Genomic DNA, 15,896 nt, shown 5'->3' on the forward strand with positions numbered 1-15,896 from the left:
CTTGATGCCGAAAAGGCATTCGATATGGTAGAATGTGATTATCTTTTTAAGGTTTTGGAAATATACGGGTTCGGGAATACTTTTATTGGATGGATTAAGTTTTGGTATAAACAAATGGATTAATTTCAGATTATTTTACTTTGGATAGGGGCATCTGGCAGGGTTGCCCTCTTTCCCCCTTATTGTTCTGTCTTGCCCTGGAACCATTAGCAGCCGCGATAAGAAAGGAAGATGATTTTCTAGGAGTGGTGGCGGGAGGTATGGCGCATAAGCTTTTGTTTTACGCAGATGATATTTTAGTATTCGTCTCCGATCCCACGAGATCTATGCCTTGCCTCCACAGAATTATTAATTCCTTCTCAGGATACAGAGTTAATTGGTCTAAATCCGAAGCTTTGGCTCTGACAGCGAGTTAATTTTGACCCCTTAATAAAAAGGTTTTCGAGCGATGTGTGCACGTGGGCTTCATCACTTTTATCTATGATTGGGTAAGTTAATGTTATTAAAATGATTTGTATTCCAAAAACTACCTGCTACAATCTCTCCTTGTAGATGTGCCCCTCTCTTATTTCAAGCATTTTGGTAGTATAGCGAAGTCCTTCATTTGGAATGGTAAACGTCCCAGATTACGTTTCAATAAATTACATAGGCCGTTTGACAAAGGTGGGCTAGGCCTACCCAAGATTTTGTTTTATTATTATGCATTCGGTCTCAGACATTTGGCTCACTGGTCACTTCCACCTGAGAGAGCCCCTCTCTAGTTTTGTATTGAACAGAAAGTTCTTGCCCATATTTTGCCATTGCAAAGCCTTTCTATTAAACTAACTGGAGAAGTTAAGTCACACCCCGTTATCTCGCATTTGCACGCGGTATGGATAAAAGTGTCTAGAGTGTTTAATTCGGACATTTATTAAAATGTTGCCTCAAGCATATGGCAGAACCCAATATGATGTATTAATAAGTCCCCTTTCTGCTGGTAGGGAGGTTAATATGCTCGGTGACCTATATGAGAGTGGAGTGTTGAGATCTTTTGAGAATATGGGTCAACATTTTATAATTCCCAGATCTCAGTTCTTTAGGTATTTACAGCTGCGCCACCTGCTCTGTACTATTTTTGGGAGTAGCATACACCCCACTAAAGTGGCAGATACTCTGGAAGTGGTGATTACTGCTTTTGGAAAAGGTTATGAGACTCCAGTGTATTACTCCCTGTTAATTCAGTGTCTGGGGGACAGAGCTTCAACTTCTCTGAAGAGATTATGGGAGAAAGATTTAAACTTGGTATTGGAGGAGGGAGCGTGGGCTAGGATTCTAAAAAAGGTCAAGTCTGCATCTAGAGATGTAAGGGTGCATCTGAAGCAATTTCATATTTTGCATCGATTCTATTGGACCCCCTCTAGATTGTATAGGCTTGGTCTTAAAGACACACCCACCTGCTGGCGATGCCAATCAGAAGACAGGGACACAACCCATGTTTTTTGGGGATGTGTTAAAATCAAAGAATTTTGGTTGAGGGTTCAGAACTTCATGTGTGACATAGTGGACACTCAATTTTCATTTTGCCCCAGACTGTGTATTTTGGGTGATGGGGCAGTCCCATGATGGATATATGGAGAGCTGGGTCCTGACCGGTGTGATGATTGCAGGCGGGTAATCCTCAAGGGATGGAGGTCGTCTGATGCGCCCTAATTTCATGAGTAGTGCATCGAGTTGGGCAGGGTGTCGACATCTGAGGAGACAGTATATAGAAGGCTAGGCAACCTGGATATATACATCAAGAAATGGGGCAGCTATCTAGCCTTTTTGGAAGGCTCTCGGGTAGGGGCCAAGGAGAGAGACTATTTTTTTTTATTTTTTTATAATAATGACAATTGTGCATGTGCACAATTTTATTGTGATTGATTAAATAATTTATTCAGGACAAGGATGTTTTTTTTTCTTCCATAAATGTAAGTTGTCACACGTCTTATGTAATTTTATACAATTAATTTCTTTACCATTTCAGCTGGCCAAAATTAGTTTTTGTTTTTCTTTCTTTTGTTGGTATATTACCTTTTCCATGTTTTGGTTTCCTTAACAGTTTCTTAAATGTTATACTGATTAAATTTTGTGTTTTACGCATTACTGTAAATACAGATATGTTGAAGAAGATTTTTCTACTCAACAGATATAATATAGATATAGTATTTCATTTTCAAAGAAAAAACACTTTTCTTAAATTATTGTAAAAACAGCATATATACAGTGTGTACACTGTATATACACACAAACACACTCACCGAGTATTTAATTAGGAAGATTATGGTCCTAATAAAGTGCCCAACGTGGTCTACTGCTTTTGTAGCCCATCTGCCTCAAGGTTCGACATGTTGTGCATTCTGAGATGCTATTCTGCTCACTACAATAATACAGAGGGGTTATCTGAGTTACTGTTGCCTTTCTGTCAGCTTGAACCATTCTGGCCATTCTCCGTTGACCTCTCTCATCAACAAGGCATTTCCGTCTGCAGAACTGCTGCTCACTGGATGTTTTTTGTTTTTGGCACAATTCTGAGTAAATTCTAGAGACTGTTGTGTGTGAAAATCCCAGGAGATCAGCAGTTACAGAAATACTCAAACCAGCCCATCACGCGTCTTATGTAATTTTATACAATTCATTTATTTACCACTTCTGCTGGCCAAAATTAGTTTTTTTTCCTTTATATATATATTATACACACACACACACACACACACACACAACTTACATTTATGGAAGAAAAAAAACATCCCTGTATATATATATATCTATACCGTATATATATATTATATATACTGTATATATACACTCACAGAGCACTTTATTAGGTACACCTGTACACCTACTTATTCATGCGATTGTCTAATCGGCTAATTGTGTGGCAGCAGTGCAATGCATAACATTTTGCAGATACAGGTCAGGAGCTTCAGTTAATGTTCACATCAACCATCAGAATGGGGAAAAAATGTGATCTCAATGATTTTGAGAGTGGCATGATTGTTGGTGCCAGATGGGTCAAAAAGTTTTTTACCTAATCAATGTGACTAAATTAGGTTACAATATATATATTTTAGCCTATTTTAAAGATTTACGCACTTCGATATCATAACAAAATTTCATCAGATTGAATTGTGTAATGTTTAACAAAATTAAACTAATAAAACTTAGAAAATTCTTTGAATTTTGTTATGAAATTGAAATGCATAAATATTAAAAACAGGCAAAGTATTCTTGGAGTGTATTACAAATGCAAATAACAGTAATAATATTAAGAATAACAATATTTATAATAACCACAGAAATAAGGTTAACCCAAATGTATATTTATTTTGAAGTTAACAAGGGATCTCTTTTTTGTAACAAAAAGTGAATACTGTCTAAACAGACCATCAAACAAACGGAACCCACAATGATGATGACCTCAGAGTTTAGTCCCATTTAGATGACATCATTGGCCATAATACAAACCAACATATATAACAAATTAGCTCCACATGATATGAATATTTATGCAAAAGGAAGACTTATCTTTCAAAAATTAATCTAACATAACTTCATTAAACAGAATGTAATAATACTTTTATTGTTTCCTGCATCTGTTTGATGGGCCGGCGTGAGAGTCTTCCACACACAAACACAGACACATGCACACGCATACATCTGTGTGCCAGTGACTTTGCTCAACTGAGTGCGTATTAAAACATTTTCAAGGCAACACTAATTACATGAAGTTGTTTTAAAAAATGTCAGATTATAAAACAAAACATAAGTCATGGAAACTTTTATCTACACCTTCCAGTCTAAGACATCTACTCATACAAAATGAAGAAGAAAAACCCCCAGAATGGAACATAAGATTGCAAACAACAGTTTACACATCTACAGCAGAATAAAAGTAAACAACATAATTTAAAAATGGATTCATCACTAACTGGAAGTTCTACTGCTTGAAAAGGACAAAGAGAGAGAGAGAGAGAAAGTCGTGTGGGGGAATGAATTGCGTTAACGCCATCTTGTGGCAGACGATTGCAACAGCTTATCTCAGAAATGTATTGTCTGCAGGCATTAATAAGGTATGTGGAGGGAGACTGAAGGCAGAGGACGGGTTTTTTGTTGTAATTGATCAGTTGCCTTTTTGTGACCTACACACACACACTCTATATGATTGTTGCCATGGCAACCAAACCTGTCCCACCACGCGAACAAAAACATAACCGAAACAGCATAACGATACTTAGCTTCTATAAATGGGGCAGACGTAATTTTATACAGAATTGTGATGTGTGCTTCAATAGGCCATTTTCATGCCTACTTGATTTCCTACAGTAGTTAGCAACTACACCTCTGCTTCTTGGTCCCGGTTTCACAATTCTAGAGAAACAATCCTTTCCTTTATGTAAATATTATTTTATTTTTGGTCATTTGCACTGTTTAGAACAAGAATTGATGGGTAGAGAGGAGGAAAACGGATCTGGAAATATCCAATGCCAAAGTGCATTGCCCACATGAGCACCAAAGCTCAATATGTTGCATGTGCACTAACCAGTAGGCTACAGCTCTGACCCTCTCCTTCAAGTAAATAGCTATGCAAAAGGAAAGACAGAGAGACCAGAGTCACCTGATTAGCACTGAAGAAGGAACAGCCTGCTGGATCTCCTCCATGCTGTATAAGTAATACATGACAGATTAAATACTCCAAATTTGTCATTAAACAAACACGATTAGTCAATTTATTTTAATACTGGACAAGTTTGTCTCTGTTTATTGCGTGGTGTAAGCGACTCAACCCTTAAGCCTCCTCCAAAACCACCATGGCCTGTGGCCACTGACGGTACAAGGCTGGAAAAATCTGGATCTTTTGGGGCAGAGAGGAGCAGCAGACGAAGAACAAAAGAGACAGAAAAGGTGTGGAAATATGGAGGGTTGATCAGACAGAGAGAGAGAGAGAGAGAGGGAGAGAGAGAGAGAGAGAGAGAGAGATGAAGAGCAGTATTGTTTGTGTTACCCTGCTTTTTCTGAATTACCTGCTACTGAAGAACAGAACTGATTTATTCCTGAAGGTGGCGTGAGTGAGCTAATCACTTGAACTGATACAAAAAACAAACAAAACAAAACAAAAAAACAATCATTGCATTCTGATAAAGGAGGTGGAACCTCATTATAATTAATAATAATAATAATAATAATACCTTCCCAGGCTGATGTGCTAATGACACTAGACTGTTGCACCAACAGTAAACACCAGAAATGAACTTGAAGAGATAAGAGCATAATTCAAACAAATATTTCTGAAGTTTCATAACACCACGTTTTTTTTTTCTTTTTTTTTCCTATAGTCCAGATATTTTTTTTAATCAACTCGGCATTTCTACGCATGTAAGAAAACCAGGCAGGCTCAGAGAGTATATACCACAATATCAGAGAGAGAGAGATAAAGAGAAGGAGGGTATATTTACAGCACACTGAGTAAAAATGATGCTATATAATCATATATAATATATATGTATTTATAAATTTATATTGGGGTCCCGCACAATGACTGCAGGGGCTGCTGTCTTTGCCTGGGTGTTCTGTGTGTGTAATAGTTTGCATGTATTTAGGTATTTAGTATGTAGTAAGTAGGTCTGTGTATGAGTGTGTAACATTGGGGTGATTTATGAGTGTGTGTGTGTGCATGTTTATTTTAATTTTGTCTTTAGTTTTAAGTTGCTTGTTGTTCAGTGTGTTTTTCAACGGTTTTGGTTGCAGAAAGTTCATGTATGTACGTCACTGTGTGCATGTGCCACAGCGCTTGTGTGTTTGATCTGCACCGTTTCAAAGGAATCAGTGGAGATGAGCGAGGAGTGGTCACTGTCATATTGCCTTTATGTACGTTTTTTTATTGTTTAAGGTTTGTCATGTGTGTTTGCTCATGTGTGATTATGGCAATGCAGACATGGCGAGTGTGTGTGTATATGTAAGTTGTATGAACCCATGTGTGTAAGTGTGTGTGAGAAAATGAGCCCCAAACATCAGTGCATAACTCTCACTTCCCTGTTTTGCGTGTTGAAGCTTATTTGAGGTTCTTCAGTTCCAACAGGTCAACACTTTGTTTTTTTTTCTCTCTCACATATTCCCTCTTTCTTCTGTCATCCCCTGTCAGGCTGAGTGAACTGAAGCGTGAGAAGGAAGAGGGTACGGAGGGATTGATCTCTAGATGAAGTACTCTTTTTTGTCATCTACCCCAGAGTGGCCGCCCTCAGCGTTAATGATGGCTGTGTCTGCATCAGGAGCGTCATCAGAACCTTTCGCCTCATGAGTCAGGTATGTACCTGGAAGAGAAAGAGAATTGGGTGAGTAGTCCATTTATAATGCAAGTCAAGTTTTTTGCGCCAATTACAAGTCAGAATTTAGTTTTTATGACTCTCATTTCATGATTTTCATAATTTCATAATCTCGAACCCTTAGAATTAAAGAGACCATTTTTTGCTGCCATGCCTTCTGTGTAAATATCCTCAAAGCAATGAGATACAGGGCCCTATTTTAAGAGCGCTAGCGCCAAGCGCAGCGCTATGCCATAAGTCATACACGCAAAGTCAATGGGCATGGCCATGAAGTTTTTGTATTTTCATGCAAGCATGCGCTAAGTCTAGGCGCAAGTGGGTTTGGGAAAATTGTGGGGGCAAAGCGCTAATGGGCTGGGCCAAGGGCAATTTAACTCTTCTCCGGTTATTGCACCATCTGCGTCCTATTATATAGTCCATTCCCTGTCAAGCACCAGCGATATAAACAAAGACAGCACATTCATAAGAAGTTGGTAGTGTAAATGTACTGTATGCAATGAATTAGAAAAATAGAAATATGGACTTGCGTTCTTTTGTGCATTAACTGCGTCCTTGTGGAATGTCAGGCATAATTCTATGACGGTGACACGCTCCTTTTATACGCAAGGAAAATGTGGTTCTCGTCAGGATTTGGATTTACGCTCTGTTAAAATATAAAGAATGTAAGTATTATTAATAATTTTCATCTATTGACACACAAATCATGGCTAGGATTAAAGGTGATTGTATCGGAATGCTCTTCACTTGTACAGGTCGATTTTGCTTTTAAAAAACTTATTAAAACCCGAAAAAATTAAACCAAAAATATTTCTAAATTCAAATTACACTTAAAACGAAATGAAAATATAATCAAAATAAGGAAGTGGTCAAAAAAATCATACCAAATCCAAACATTTTACCCTCTCCAACTTCTTCCACTGGCCCCTTTTGCAGTGACTTAAAAATCACTCTATGACAACAGGTGGAAAAATACCAATATAAATTAGATCATAAATACAGTACAATTATACATATAAATATAATAATAATCATTGAAAAATAAACCATGACTTATAAATAGGTTAACACAAATCTCAAATCAATCAAACTTTGTTTCATAAAATGGCTACAACTGACATCGTCATTTAATGTTCCATTTTCAGAGTTTGGACAAAAACTTTATTACCACCTGCTGGTGGAATCTCCAAAACGCAAATGTAGGAACTGAATTTAGACTTTGTGTTGAAAACCAACGTGGTTATGAAACGCCTTAGCGCAATTACCTATTTCTCAGGAAAATAGCTAATTGCCCTTTGCGCCACTTCATTAACATAAAATTCACCCACAGTTTGCGCAAACACTTCCACCAACGGCCACTTGCGCTGGCATGAAAATTGCGCTTAGAATTAGTACTCTCATGAAAACTGAATAAGACGTAGCGCACGGTCGTTGCACATAGAGCTGTGCTTTGTGCGCTCACGAAAATAGAGCCCACAGTGCTTATACCCTGATACATAAACTGCAGGTAGGCTGTCGGGTCCAATGTACTGTAGTTTGTGCTGCTTCATCCTTCCATATCAGCCTCTTTTACAGTCTGCATTAAACTGTGACAAGTTCACTTAGCAACCTGTGCTGAAACATGCCACACAAACTATTGAGAGATGACCAGGGACCTTGTTAAAATCACAACCATACAGTCAATGTGGCATAATGTTGATTACCACAAAAAATATTTCTGACTCGCCCCTCTGCGGTTACAGTAAGGCACTTAAAAATGGAAGTGATTGGAGCCAATCCATAAACTCTAAAATACATTTATTTTCAGAAGTATAGCCACAAGATGAAACATTATACATGTTAACATGATTTTATGATGTGATGTGTGACTCTTACTAACCTTATCTTTGTAAAGTTATATCCAATACCGGGATTACAGGTATTGTAGTCATGACAACCAAGTTGTAAAATTGAACATCACTTCACACAGATAAGGTCAATAAGAAATTTCATGACACTAAAAGCATGTTAACACATATAATCATGTGGCTATACTTTTATATTTTAACATTTATAGAATGACCCCATTCATTTCCATTGCAAGTGCCTTACTGTAACCGCAATTTATTTATTTATTTTTTTTTACATAAAGGATTTATTTATTTATTTATTTGTATATAATTTTTTTGTGAAAATCAACTTTATGCCACAAATGTTGTTAATTAAGCTTGACTTGTATTGAGCCTGGAACATTCCTTTAATTAATTTGGGTTTCTGACATTCAAGTATTTTAAGAACAAGCTGTTTTTGCAGTTTAGTTTCAGTAATAGTTTTGGACTGGGGAGGAAGTTCTGAAAGTATGTTTTCATAGTACATCAAAAAAAAAATAAAAAAATAAAAAAAATAAATAAAAAAAAATCAAGGGAAATTAGATTCATCATTTAAAGCCCTGTATATTTTCCATAACTCTAAAACCAGGCTTTTTTTCCAGATGAAGCTTTTTTTTTAGTTCTACGCCATAAGTCACAGACAGATACAGAGGGAGAGCCGCACAGCTGTCATAATCTGTTTACAGCATGTCTCTGTGTGGACACAGTAACACAGTCTGTCTGAGTTAGTGTTGACTGCTTGTACTCTTCAAAATTTTTATTTTAAAGTGGACATATCATAGAAAACAGGACATACCCATACTGTCAGAACTTAAAACCTTCTTACCAGTCCAACCAGACCATTTATGGAAACTAAGACTTAAAACAGCTCTTTCAGAACATGTCACGTTTATGATGTCAGAAATACTAATATTGGGGGTAAATGTACAAGTAACATGGGTTATGCAACCATTACTTTTGCCAATGTCATAAAGATCAGCATCAGTCTTGTTATGTGTACTGATCAATAATGAAGACAAAATAGTTTTTAAAAATGTAACCTTTCAGCCAGGGCCATTCTTAGGATGGTGCAACCGGTGCTTCGGGGGGCCCTACAGCGATCGGTTCTACCGCTCCCACCCCCCCCGGAGCTCGATACCGGCTGGGAGATCGCTATCGCAGGGGACCCTGGCCACGAACACATTTGATGTGCATGTGACATTTATAGCAATTATATACGGCACATTTATTACGATTTAATACCAAGGAAGCAGCTTAAAATTTCCTCATTTCTATGTTTTCCTGTTATCAGAATGAGCAGCTGTTTATATTTGAATTTTTGACATTTTTGCCCAGCCCATTTCTCTTTTCCATTTCCTCGCTGCACCATTCTCCAGTGAGACAAGTGGTTCATTTACAAGTATAATATCCCAGTCAACAATGAGATCACTTGTCGAGTGTCTAGAATGTGTTTGCTGATAAAAATATACAGGCTCATTTTTAAAAAGATGCTGACAGGACAGGATGCTGTCAAACTCTCCAACATGACTCTCAACACAGTCCCAGAAGTTTATACTGTAAGTCCTCTAGATGTCCCAGGTGTGTGTATGTGTATCTCTTTGTGTCTGATCCTAGACGTTCCTGGTTTACGAGGAAATTTTGCTATAAATGTGGTTTATGAGGACATTTCTAGTGTCCCCATAATTCAAATCACTCAAAAAAATACTAAACAATGTTTTTTTTGAAAATGTAAAAATGCAGAACGTTTTTTGTGAGGGTTAGGTTTAGGGGATAGAATCTATAGTTCATACAGTATAAAAATCATTATGTCTATGGAGAGTCCTCATAAGGATAGCCGCACCAACGTGTGTGTGTGTGTGTGTGTGTGTGTTTGTGTACAGGTTTAACCTCCATTGTGGGTACCAAATGTCCCCACAAGTATAGTAAAACCTGAGATCACCTACATTATGGGAACAGCCAGCGGTCCCCATGAGGGAAACGGCTTAGTAAACATACTAAACGATGTTTTTTTTGAAAATGTAAAAATACAAAAAGGTTTCTGTGAGGGTTAGGTTTAGGGGTAGGGTTAGGGGATAGAAATTATTGTTAGATCCGTATAAAATCCATAGAAGTCTATGGAAAGTACCCACGATGATATAAAACAAAACTTGTGTGTGTGTGTATGTGTTTGTGTGTGAAAGAGAGACAGGGATTGCTTTGTGTCTGATTGGGATGGTGTGTGTGTATGTGTGTGTAAATGTTTATGCTACATTGTGGGGACCAAATGTCCCCACAAGGATAGTAAAAGCTGAGATCACCTACATTGTGGGGCCCAGCCAGCGGTCCCCACGAGGGAAATGGTCTATTAAACATACTAAACAATGTTTTTTTTAAATGTAAAAATGCAAAAAGGTTTCTGTGAGGGTTAGGTTTAGGGGTAGGTTTAGGGGATATAAATGATCGTTAGATCTGTATAAAAATCCATAAAATACATGGAAGTCTATGGAGAGTCCCCACAACGATATAAAAACAAGTTTGTGTGTGTGTGTGTGTGTGTGTGTGTGTGTGTAATACCTTTATGTCTGATTAAGTATCTGCCGAGGACGATGAGGAGACAAAGCATGATGAAGACAATGACAGCAACCACTCCACCGATCACTGCATGGTCTACTCCTGAGGGGGTGGACATCACTGTGGGGTCTGAGAAATGGAGAGCAAGACAGATAAGACAGTCAGAGCCATGCAGAGAGGACAAGCATTGTTCACAATCAGAATAAAAACAGAAAACACATGTCCTAAGATTATTGACATGCAAAATCAGAGAAGAATTGTAGAGAGACTACAGTTGAAACATAGAAGAATAACAAGATTTTGTCACACCCAGTCTTGAATATTTTGCAATAAAACATGCGATATAGAAGTAATGGTTCGCTTCATCCTTTTTGAAGTATGTGGAAGCTTGGTTCTCTGTTTGGAATTGATAGCAACAAGAACAGGGTTTTTTAACAACTCCTGCTCCGGTTGAAATGTGCAATTTGATTTTGAATGTTAGTCATGTTCCTGAAATGTTTCACTTTAAAGTCCATTTACACCAAAAGCAACACAGCAAAGCAGCACAAATTGCCAAATTTTTTAAACTGAACTTCACACGACGCGTGGCGGCATATTTTGTCAGGCTCTGAGAAAAATTTGCATACCTGAATGCAAGAAAATAGCGCACCGGACTTTCACATGCTTTAATGCAAGATACAGTACAATCAATCTTATAATACTGCATATGTTTTTTTCATGAACAAAGCTATTAATAAATCATTTAAAATGAAAATTATTCTGATTGCACAATCATTTGATAAAGCGATGCAACTGTAAATCGATTTTTTCCCCCGGCCCTAATGGATAGCACTGATTATCTCAAGAAACAACTTTTTGCTTTTTCTCCCCGGTAAGAGCACACATGACATTTTCAAGCAAACAAACTGAACTAAGATATCTCCTAAGAGATGATCACCGCTGATAGCTTTTTTTATCCTGCTCAAATGTTATACCAAAATAACAAACAGGTCTTGTTTCCTATTATTTTGCTTTAGGTATGAAAAAAATATATATTTTTATAATGCACAAAGAACATTTTTAATTGGCTAGCAGTTACTACACAGTGTCATTTTCAATCTAGTTTGAAGCCCCAAGAGCCTGACCTCTGTGTTTGAAAGCAACCACATGAATAATCAACAGAGAGATTTCAGCAAAGAGTCCATCATAAGCTTCAGTGACTTTGCCTGGACTTAGAGTGCGTGAACGACATTCATCACTCCCACCCATGGCACAAGCTCTGTCTCCCTCTCAAACAATACTCCATCAAAACAAAAGACAAGTTAACAGTCACCCTGACGCTCACACACTTCAGAAGAAGAAAACAAAGATAGATGAGAGTGAAGAGGATGAAGGAGGACAAACAGAGTGAGTGCTGAGTGACATGACAAGAAGCCCTGAGAGCAAGAGAGAGAAAATAGAAACAGACAGAAAAGGAGAAAAAAGGGGAAAGGCAAAAGGAACACATGAAGAGGTAGAAAACGCTAAGAAAAAAAAAAAGAGTTGAAGTCTCTTATAGGGGTCATGACTGGAGTTAAATATGTGTTTAATATTAACATTTAAAGTCAGACTTTTAAAAAACAGTGATATTAATCTCTCAGTGGTGAGTACTGCTAACATTATTCATATTCAGTCAGGAAAATTACACATAAAAGTCATTATATCATACTTATTTAAAGGGATCATGACATACTCTTTTTTTTATAATTTTATTATCTTCCCTGAGGTCCACTTATAATGTTAGTATAGTTTTTCTTGCACCAAAACAGTCATAATTTAGTCATATATAATAATTTTCCACCCTGTCTCTGGCTTTCTGTCTGAAAAGCTCAGTTTCAAGCTATCTGGCCCTTTAAGACTTCAAGTCAAGTCAAGCCATTTTTATTTGTATAGCGCTTTTCACAACACACATCGTTTCAAAGCAGCTTTATGGGAAATCATGCATTAACAAAAAAAAAAAAAAAAAAAAAAAAAAAGAAACTGTAATATCCATAAAGTCTTAGAGTGATCATTGTGTAGTTTGATTAAATATGATTGTAAATTGTGTATAAAAATTTTATAATTAAACAATAATTGTATTTATAACCCCAGTGAGCAAGCTGAAGGCGACTGTGGCAAGGAACACAAAACTCCATAAGATGTTGGTTAATGGAGAAAAATAACCTTGGGAGAAACCAGGCTCACTGTGAGGGCCAGTTTCCCTCTGGCTAACCAGCATGAATATAATGCCAATATTAGTGCATTAGTTAATTTGTGTGCAGTGCAAGTCATGGTTTACAATTTGTAAATTAAGTAAGTGTTAAGGTCCAGTGTTTAAAAAAAATATTTTTTATGAACTTTAAGATTAATAACTAATGTCTCTGAAGTTCATCCTGGATTAACTGCAGAAGTTCACATAGATGCATTGTCCTTTGTTAGTTGGCTGATGAAGGCTTTTGTTGGCAATTAAATGATAGTCTATGTATTCCATTTCAAGAGTGTAGTCCATCAATAGACAAAGGTGATGCAGGCAGAGATCAATGAGATGCATCGCATTTCAACCGGCATGTCATTTCGGTGAGGTTCGGTGGGGTCCATACTAAGTCCAAGGTTCAGGCAGTGGCATATGAAGTACCCGATGTCTTACAGTTGTAGTTGGCATCAGTTCATCCTCGGAAGTCAAAAGACTAAAGTGATTTCTGGCTAGCACCACCTGTAGTTTGTCGTCATCACTCAGCGACACGTAGCAGTGGAGTCCGACACCAAGCAGGAACAGAGCTGGATCTGGCCAGCTCTGGTAACCATGGGATATGCATTGGGAATATGGTTGAGACATGGAAACAAATAGAATAATATTAGCATAGATGCCATTCAGTTTTATGCAGAGTTATAGACCATGATAGATTTTTCTGGTCTGTCAATGTAAACACCCACTGTTCTGACAGGCTAACATCGTGCAGCCCTTCCAATACAGCCATATTTGAAATGCAATCTGAAGAAAATGAACAAACTCCACACAACATTAAAAAAACTAAATTTCAGGGTTAACACATTACGTACACCCTGAATATATTAAAATGTTTACTCAAGCAGCACCATAAACTATCAAACAGTCATGACATATTAAATATTCATGAATGAAATTATTACTTACGTTTTTGCGGTCCAGTAGTGCTTTAACTGCCACCTTTTTCAATAACAGTTCCTTTGCAAAGCTTGAATCATATTGTGACTGGTTCACAAGCAATCCACTCTGATTTGAGCCAAAAACACACAATCCACACTGAAATGTTCTAAATATGCAAACGTAATACAGTCCATGGTGATGTTGGGTGCTTCAACTGGCTTCAACAGGCCAAAACAGAGACGCTGTCTTCACAGGAGCGACATCTCACATCTTCTGTGTTTGTTTACACACACAACTGAATGCATTTCTACCAGTCAGTGGCCACAGCAGAATGAGACGCGTTTTTAAAAGTTGCGATTATACCGCCCTTAAAACACAGTGCACATCCCCAGAAATGTATCAAAAAGATCAAAGACGTCCATATAGTGCATGTGTACAAAAGACTAACAATGAAAATTAGCACAGATGGGTGCAAAATACAACAGCAAGAAAGCAAACAAACAGCAAGGTGAAACAGAATGGGAGTCTACTTTTTGGAGTAATAACTCGACATGGTGTCTTTTAAAAGTGGCGCGAGATGTATGATAACAGTCAAAGCCATTCATCTAGTGTAGAAAAGCATTTAAATCCAGATAGGCATATGAAGGTGTCCTGTGTAAGTCCCTGTTTGGCGTAATCTCCCATGACAGGCCCATCTCTCTCCTCTTCACCTGTGTGAGTGTGACTGTCTGAAGAGGCAGTCCAATAGAGATGTATTTGGTCGTTGTGACATCACAAGTTCCACAAATTCCAAATCAGCCGTTTCTAGAGCCTGGTTTTTCTATTAAGGAGGAAGTTTCAGTTCTGAAACTTACAGTATGTTTTTATAGTACAATGACCTCTTATATATTAAAAGATCAAGGAAAATTTGATTCCTTGTGTCATGACCCCTTTAAGATGAAAAAAAATGTAGTGTGTAGCACATAAACACTTTGTTTCAAACAGTTCCTTTATAAAGGTTAGGGATGCAACGGTACATGTATCCGTGCTGAACCGAATGGATACAGGGCCTTTGGTACGGTACACACAGTCACACAAATGATTACATATCTTAGCATGAGTGAAACCAATAAAACAACATATAAATAACAACAAAAACCACTTGGAACCAACATGATAAAAGATTGCAGAGCAACACGGGACCGTACGGAACCAAAAATTAACAGAACAGGGCCTCATTTCCCAAAAGCATCGTAAGCCTAAGTAGATCATAGAATCCAACTTACGATTCATCTTAGTTTTGTGGCCCATTTCCCAAAAGCATTGTAACTTAAGTAGTACTTGAAAATGCTTGTAGAATAACGAGTGCTCTGGAGTATTCGTACAGCGCTAACAGCATCGTAAGCACATAGACTTATGCCGAAACCTGCAGGACAATCGTGAAATTACACTTTATACAATTTAAATACAAATAGCTACACTTTATGCTGAGACTTTAATATCAGGATATATGTGTTTTATTTATTTTTATTTTAACAGACAAGTCTAATAATAATAATAATAAAAATCAGGGCTCGACATTAACGCTTGTCTAGGACAAGTGGATTTTTAAAGGGGCAAGTGAAAGAAAATTTTACTTGCCCAACCGGACAAGTAGCCTGATTAAAACATCAATAACAAAAAAAAAATAACCGGCTATATTTGTAATATAGCATAGGCCTGTGTCACTTATTACAAAGTTTATATTCTTATTCTGCTGTTGAAAAAAATTGAGAGTGCATCATTTTATCATTCCCTAGCGATGTAGTAGCTGCGCGCTGTTTGACTGAGAGAAGGTTTGTGTGTGTGCGGCGCGTTTAACATGCTCCGAGAATGCTCGCGCCTAAACGGTCAAATACATTTAAAAATTCTGCCAAAATGCCTCTCTTGGTAAGGTGTTTATGTAAACACAGAGAGTTATGTCCAGTGTTGGGTATGTTACTCTCAAAAGTAATTAATTACTAACTACTAATTACATCTTCTACAGTGTAATTAGAT

General features: G+C 37.4%; 1 protein-coding gene across 6 annotated transcripts in view; it reads right to left on the reverse strand.

Moving 5' to 3' along the window:
- Nucleotides 1-3,335: 3,335 nt before the first annotated feature.
- The window catches only part of cadm3 (cell adhesion molecule 3), a 108,968-nt gene continuing 96,407 nt past the window's right edge, over nucleotides 3,336-15,896 (reverse strand). For all 6 annotated transcript variants that reach the window (XM_051699000.1, XM_051698997.1, XM_051699003.1 and 3 more), the window contains 2 exons: nucleotides 10,760-10,885; nucleotides 3,336-6,329 (listed from right to left, as the gene is read on the reverse strand). In XM_051699000.1, the coding sequence (XP_051554960.1) occupies nucleotides 6,211-6,329; nucleotides 10,760-10,885 (245 nt within the window). In that variant the 3' untranslated portion in view covers nucleotides 3,336-6,210. The remainder of the gene's footprint in view (nucleotides 6,330-10,759; nucleotides 10,886-15,896) is intronic.

Source organism: Myxocyprinus asiaticus, chromosome 5 (assembly GCF_019703515.2).
Source record: "Myxocyprinus asiaticus isolate MX2 ecotype Aquarium Trade chromosome 5, UBuf_Myxa_2, whole genome shotgun sequence".
In the NCBI taxonomy this organism is placed as follows: domain Eukaryota; kingdom Metazoa; phylum Chordata; class Actinopteri; order Cypriniformes; family Catostomidae; genus Myxocyprinus; species Myxocyprinus asiaticus.